At 53.3% G+C, this 7,385-nt stretch overlaps 1 protein-coding gene across 1 annotated transcript in view; it reads right to left on the bottom strand.

Annotated features, from left to right (window-relative positions):
• Positions 1–1,199: 1,199 nt before the first annotated feature.
• Positions 1,200–7,385, bottom strand: part of EPHX2 (epoxide hydrolase 2, cytoplasmic) — a 48,584-nt gene continuing 42,398 nt past the window's right edge. The window contains exons 12-17 of the mRNA XM_008591375.1: positions 6,907–6,940; positions 4,976–5,078; positions 4,235–4,304; positions 2,056–2,136; positions 1,639–1,697; positions 1,200–1,467 (exon numbers count right to left, since the gene is read on the bottom strand). Of these exons, the coding sequence (XP_008589597.1) occupies positions 1,389–1,467; positions 1,639–1,697; positions 2,056–2,136; positions 4,235–4,304; positions 4,976–5,078; positions 6,907–6,940 (426 nt within the window). The 3' untranslated portion in view covers positions 1,200–1,388. The remainder of the gene's footprint in view (positions 1,468–1,638; positions 1,698–2,055; positions 2,137–4,234; positions 4,305–4,975; positions 5,079–6,906; positions 6,941–7,385) is intronic.

The raw sequence follows: 7,385 nt of genomic DNA, 5'->3' as shown, positions 1-7,385 counted from the left end.
TTCCAGAAGGGTCCTGCCCCACGTGGGGGGTGGGGGAGGGAGGAATCAGGCCCTGCTGGGTTTCCCCCAGTCTCTTACCATTAGATTAGACCCTTTCTGCCCAATCACATTTTTACACGAGGTCCATTCTTCATGAAACCTAAACCTAAAAACAGACAGACCCAGACTATCCTGGGTCTTTGGGTCTTCATTTCTGAAATCTCCCATGTCACTTAAAACTTTGATCAAGCAAAGTTGGTATGTTTTTCTTTTGTTAACCTGACTTTTGTTATAGGAGTGTCAACTGTGACCCTTAGGATGAGTAAGAAAAGGTATTACACCTTTACAAAGGTAGCAAGTCATATATCTTATAAGGGGTCAATACCCAGAATATATAAAGAACGACAACTCAGCAATGAAGAAAACCAAACAACCGCCCGTGCTACGGGAGCCCCCGTGACATTCTGGATCCGACCCCGCTGGGAGGGAGACCAATTGGGAATCTGCTGCTACAGGACTCTGGGGCCCAAAGCTGGGCAGAGAAGAGGCTGTAGGAGACAGTCAGTGAGACAGGGTATCTAACTGGATGGACGAGAGAAAGGAGAGGCTAGAGGGGCAGACGTCTAGATCTGCACTGAGCTGTGGGGACATATGGGCTCTTTAAACCTAAATTAATTAAAATGAAACAAGATCTAAAACTCACTTCCTCAGTCTCACCAGCACGTGTCAAGTGCTCAAGGTTGCATCTGCACACGAGCCCGTGCAAGGGGAACGGGGAGCAAGGGCGTGTGGCCACCCGCGTGCGGCCAGCGGCTACTCTGTGGGACAGCCCAGAACAGACCACTGCCATCCCCCCAGGAAGTTCCCCTGGCCAGTTCTACTCTAGACCACACAGTGCCACAGAGACCCCAGCAGCGCTCAAGTGCAGAGGGAACGTGCCCCTCGTGTGCGATGCACCCTTGAACATCACTGTGCCCCGGCAAGAACACGAGTGGGAAAGCCGCCCTCGTTCTGTTGGTTTCGATTTACTGAATGAAGGGGTCTCATCTCTGCTGAGACGCTTCAGAATGAACTGCTGATTTTGCTACAAAACTGTGAATCGGTCAGTCAAAGAGAAATCACCACCGGCTGCCCCATTCTGTCCCCCACAGGATGTTAGCTGTCCTTAGAGACAGGTCGGGGGATGATACAGTTACACCCAGAGAACCAATCACACGTGATTTCTCCTGGATCTAAAATTACATCGGATTTAATTCACTTCATTTAATGAAAATCCACCATTCTTGCACACCCCCCTGGGACAGTGCTGCTGGTTAGGAGAGAACAGGCGAGGCCACATCCAGATACCAAGAGCGGTGCTCCCACAGGTGGAAGAGGGACCACCTGCTGGTGCGGCCACACGCCATGTGCTAAATCTTTGACAGCACTGGCGGGTTCCCGGCCTCGGTCTCCAGCCACTCGGTGAGGATCTGATTCACCTCGGCGGGCCTGGAAGGGAGAAGAAGGTAATTCACCCTCTCTGGACCCACTCGCCCACGCTATGGCAGAGGTGGGCCAAGTGAGTGGCTCAGCCAGGCATGGCTGAACCAGGAAGGCTGGTGTGGAAGGTGGGCAGGGAGTCCTGTGCCCCCCACTCCCAGAAAGCTCCAGTCTCATTACTTCTCCATCTGCGTCCAGTGCCCACAGTCCTTTATGTGTCCTCTTTTCAGGCTGGGGATCTGAAAGATAAATGGCAGGATGCAAATGGCTCTGGTTTCAGGGTAGCACAATGGAGGCCACCTGTGAAGGGACACCTTCCTCTCTGTGCCCCATAGGCCCCCCTGCTGAACCCCGCATTATTCAGGAGAGGAGCGATGGATGGATGAGACCACCCCTGGGGCAGGGAAGGGAAGTATCATAGTTGCTGCTTGCAAGAGGGGACAGTGATTCCCTGACGAAGCCCCTCATCAGGGAGGAGCTTCACCCACTGTCCCATCTGGCGTGATGAGGTGTGTCCCTCATGGCCGCCTCCCTGCTGGGCACCTGTGCTCTCTTCCAGGATGTACTGAAGACCCCCATCCAGGGCCATTCCCTCACCCAGTCCTCCATGTGCTTGGACAGCTCAGGAACAAGCACTCGGTCCTTCTCCACTGTTACCATCAGGGCCGGAATCAGGATCTGGGAAGGTACAGCAGGACATGGGAGCCGTGGCACCTTCCCCCGTGGGAGCCCTCCCCCGCACTGTGCAGGGAGACTCCTGCGTCTTCACGCCCATGGCTTCCTCCACTCCCAACTCTCCTGAGAAGACCCCCCACAGCACCACCATGGTCTTGTCTTTGTATCTGCCAAGCTGGGCACAAAGGAGTCTCCGTTATTACTGGAGATCTTTAAAATGATGGATTTAGCAAGATAGTGGCCAACATGGATCTCACGTGTGTGTCTGTGCATAAGTAAGAACACATGTGCTCCGTGTGGCTGATATTCACAGAACCAAGTCAATGGCACCAGGAGGGAGGAAAGATGCCCTTGAATGATGGATTTAGCAAGATAGTGGCCAACATGGATCTCACGTGTGTGTCTGTGCATAAGTAAGAGCACATGTGCTCCGTGTGGCTGATATTCACAGAACCAAGTCAATGGCACCAGGAGGGAGGAAAGATGCCCTTGAATGAAGACCAACATTCCTTTCCTCTGGATTAAAAACAGCAGCCAAGATTCTAGAGAGCAAATGGGGCGCCCACGATCGCTATTGACGTGACATCAAAAAAAGCGACTCTACTTTTATCTAATGACAGTGGAGCCTCCATCTGTCCTCTTTGTTCTCACTCCACTGTCACGACCATCTTTAAGCAGCTTCCATGTGGCCTGGCTCAAGCATGTGCGCCTTTCCTACCTATGTGCACAATTCTGCGCGTCTCACCCTGCCCCCTCCTCATACAAGGAACCGGGGACATTCAAGAGCGATTTGCTAAAACTCACCCTGAGGCTGCTGTGGGGTTTTGTAAACTCTAGAATGTTCCAGGGCAAAAAGTAAACTGGTGGTGGGGGCTGGGAGGAGGCGGGAGAAGAGGGAGAGAGACTCAGCAGGTAACTGCAGAGGAACGGGGTGTGCACCCTCGGCACCTCGGGCCCACCTTCCCGACACCTCGTCACTTTCTACCTCTGCGCTTTAGAGGTTTCGTCTATGGAACTGCGGTGAGGGGATTTCATCGGTCACAGATTACAGGGACGATAATGACAATGAACACTAATCGAACTATTACGAGCCTGTTCTTGACACTTTACATGCATTAGCCCATGCCATCCTTATACAACTCTACGAGGCAGGCATTATTCTTGTCATTTCCAAATTGCAGAAGAGACAACAGAGGATCAGAGTGGTCGAGTGCTTTTCCCGGTGTCACACAGAGATTGGACCCAGGTCCACCTGCTTCCCAGCCGCTCTTATTCACTGTGTTACAGGCTCTGATTTTGGGAGGTCAGGCCCGGATCTGTTGCCTGGCACCCAGTTGGGTGTGTTTACTCACATCGAGTGAACCAATGAGATCACCTGGGCCACCCAGCGAACCGAGGAAGACCTGGAGACCTGCACTATCTTGTTGGTGGGAGAATGTGATTTCCCTTAGGTTTGTAATGTTTTTAATGTTTTGAATGTAAACGGGGACCTGTCAGTTGGGTGTGTTTACTCACATCGAGTGAACCAATGAGATCACCTGGGCCACCCAGCGAACTGAGGAAGACCTGGAGACCTGCACTATCTTGTTGGTGGGAGAATGTGATTTCCCTTAGGTTTGTAATGTTTTTAATATTTTGAATGTAAACGGGGACCTGCATTACTCCCTTTGCAGACTGAGAGACTGAGGAAACGAGACTTAGAGACTGACCTGTTTTGGGAGACTCCACTGGTTCTGAAACCCCACCTCTCCGGGAGCACCCAACACTCCCCTGGGGTCGGAGGCTCCGTTATCCACATCACCTCTGGGAGTTGCCCTGGACCATCTGCGGCCCTGGCCTGGGGCACCACTGGCATTCCAGACAGATGCTGCAGTCGCCTGGACGTAGCCCTGCTCCGTCCCTAATGCCACCCACCATCATTTCAAGGGAAGCCAGAGTTTCCAAAGTCTTTTCTATAACCCCAGAGGGAAAGGAGGATGCCAGCATGTCTGTCCACGCCCAGCTCTGACCCAGGATCCTCTGAGGTTGGGCAGGCGGGACGCCCCGAGGGTGGCTCTTCGGGTCAGGGTGGGTGGGGGAAAACGCAAACCTCAGCACTCACCTTCCGTCCCAAAGCTTTGCAGCCCCACTGCCAGTTCTTTTCCATGTTTCGATACCAGTTTAGGGGGCCTCTGGGGAACAGATCAGAGAGTAAAACCAGGAAAACTTAGAGGAGATGGCTTTGCCACAGACCGCAGCAGGAACCTGCTCTGCACAGAGCCAGCCATCCCGGGAAGAGCAAAGCTTTCTGCAGGGGCAAGAGAGCGGAGCCCAGAACCCACACCTTGCCTGGCACATGTGCCAAGCCTTGCCCAGCAAGGCCCAGTGCAGGCACACAGGGTTCCACCGGGAGGGCTGCCAGACTCCGAGTGCTGAGCACGGGGAGGGTGGTTTCGTCCCTTCACCATCCAGAGGCCACTCCCCTAACCCAGGACACCCACTGAGAAGGGACCTTGGGAGGTGGTGCAAGGACACCAAAATGCAGGCAATTTTTAAGTTTATATATTTTTAATGTTTTTCTGAAGAAAGAACACAGAGTTGTCATCCTGTTCTCAGAAGATTCATGACTGAAAAATGGTTAAAATCCTCTGTGCTGTGGGCTCCCCCAGCATAAAGGAGAGCAGGCCGAGCACCGCGAGGGAGTGAGCCTCCTGATGCCGGAGGCATTCAAGCAGAGGCTGGCCTGGCACTCGCGGGGGTGGGGGGTGGGGGAGTGGAGCCTCACGCCACCTGCCCTCGGGCACTGAGGAGTCCCTGTCTGCTGCAGTCTCTCACCTGTGTCTGGGCACCGCTCTCTTTTTACCTGAAACCAGACTTCTTGAACTGCTGTACGTAGAACTGGATTTCCTCCTCAGTGACCATCTTGCTGAGGCTGGGCTCTTCTGGCATATTTACCAAGAATCCTCCTGCAAAAAGCCCCTTGCTTCCTCTCCACCCCAGGCCCAGGTGGCACTCCCTGCCTGAGCTTGGCAGCCCCTGGCCACCCACACTCACCTGACCTCACAGCCGAGGGCCTTGGGCGCCTCCGTTCACTCCCTCTTTCTTGTCCACAATGAGCCTATCAACTCTCGAGCTCCCAGCTTGTGATCTCACTGTCATTCTGGGGCCCAGGGGTCACCGCCACATGGGCAGCTGTGGTCCCTGCTCCAGGACAAACCACAGCACACCCCTCCCTCAAACACTCAGGGCCATTTCAGGCAGACTCTGGCTGTATTCCGGGCCCTGCCAGTCCACCGTACCTTGCTGTTCCCTAGACTACACCTTTTCTAAACAGCTTAAACAATGCTGTTTCTTTTCAGGTATCTATCTACGCTGAGATTCCTGGAGTTTTCACAACAGCACGTAGCCTATGGCCGTGTGCATGTCTTGTGGGCCCTCCCTTGTGGGTCCTTGGTGTGGAAGCCTGTCCTGTGTCCCCCGAGGGTGACCTGTGAGGATGGCTGACAGCCCAAGGATGACTGTGATTTCCCAGGGGACAGCCCTGTGGGGCACTAACGCTGTTGCCTGAACAGGGAGGTTCTCCACCTTCAGACTCACAGAGCCTCGAGGTTTAGGAGCTGGGCGCTCCAGACCTCCATGAGACATCTCAAAGGAGTATGTAGTCACGGTGGCTCCTCCTGACGAGGTACACCTGAGCTTCCCGATGGGCTGGCGCTCCGGGCTGGCTGTGCCCCAGCAACCCCGAGAACACCCACTGTCTCCCCATGTGACCCGGGCTCCCCAGGCTCCTGGGCATCGGTAGCCCCCGGCTCCTGCCTCACCCCGAGTGTGCACTCAGAACGTCTGGGGAATGAATGAATGAATGAGGGACTATGAACGAACAGAGAAGTAGTGGCAAGAGCCTTCAGCGTCAGAAGAGTTTAGCCTCTGCTTGGCTGCTTTGGACAAGCTACTCTGAGACCCATTTTCCTCATTTGGAAAACAGAAATAATATTTCCATAATACTCATCATGGTATTTTTAGGGACGCTATGAGGATCATAAGCCATGTGTCTATAGGGGGCTGGTCCAGTGTTCGGTACACACACAGCAGGTGCTCAAACAAGTGGCTGTGATTATTATTCATAAAAATACAAGTGAATAATGGCAAGGCCACAGTGTTGGGGTAAAAATAAGGTCCTGTGGGAAGGGTGTTGATCTAGGGCTGTGTGGAGCTCCAACTCATATCCAACCCGGGAGGGAGAACAAGGGTGGTCTTCCCAGGAGGGAAGTGGAAATGACTGGAACACAGAGCCTGGATGGAGGAAGGGCCCGAGTCAGGGTCTATCCAACCCGGGAGGGAGAACAAGGGTGGTCTTCCCAGGAGGGAAGTGGAAATGACTGGAATATGGAGCCTGGATGGAGGAAGGGCCCGAGTCAGGGTACAGCCCTCTCCTGCCTCCTGTGCACCAGGTGACCCTGCAGAGGTGAGTTCTCTTTCCTGGGCTTGGACCCTTATCAGTACAGGGTGGCATTGCCCCAGACAAGTTCTAAGACTCCTCCAAACTCTCACTGTGTAAGATCTTGAACCCACAGCTCCCTAGTGGAAAGGAACTCAAGGCTGTGTGGTCAGGCCTGGGGTTAAGGTGAGCACTTCTTCACCCTGCGGGAACCTTTGTATGGCAAGTCACAATGCAGGGCCAGAAGGCTCAGGGCTTCTGCCTATAGCAGTCAGAAGGAGGAACATTCATTTAACATTCATCTGGTGTATGCTGGGGCCCTCCTGTCTCCCTTTTCTTTTACAAATGTCTCTTACCCCTTTCACGGACACTTCGTGTGGAGAGAAGAGTCTGTAGGAAGAGAAGAGAAATAATTTCAAGGGCAAAGCAAAGGAAGTATACTAGAACAGGTAACATGAAAACCCTGTCACAACAAAAGACCTGAGTGCCTTACCAGACTGTAACGAACATGCTAACTCCCAGGAGAGCAAGGGGCCTCCTCAGGACTGCCCCAGGGTGGATGCAGAGGCTGGTAATGCAAAGGCCTGGGCTTATCAACCAGTGGGAACAGGAGGAGAGACTCTGGACTACCATGGATAGGAAGCTGGAAATGAGACATTTCCTGCCCCTCCATAGTAAATCCCAGTAAACCTAGGAATTCATAGCTATAGGCCTTCCTTTATAAGTACTTGAATTTGAATTTATGCTGCATGATCTGCATGATCTGGAAACCCGCAAGGTGTGAAGCATACAACAACCACAGCCACCACATGAGCCTGGGCAGGTAATGCCACCA

The sequence above is a fragment of the Galeopterus variegatus genome, unplaced genomic scaffold (genome assembly GCF_000696425.1).
Source record: "Galeopterus variegatus unplaced genomic scaffold, G_variegatus-3.0.2 Scaffold6871, whole genome shotgun sequence".
NCBI lineage: Eukaryota > Metazoa > Chordata > Mammalia > Dermoptera > Cynocephalidae > Galeopterus > Galeopterus variegatus.
Note: the sequence above shows the minus strand (reverse complement) of the source record. Positions and strands in the feature narration are given on the sequence as shown.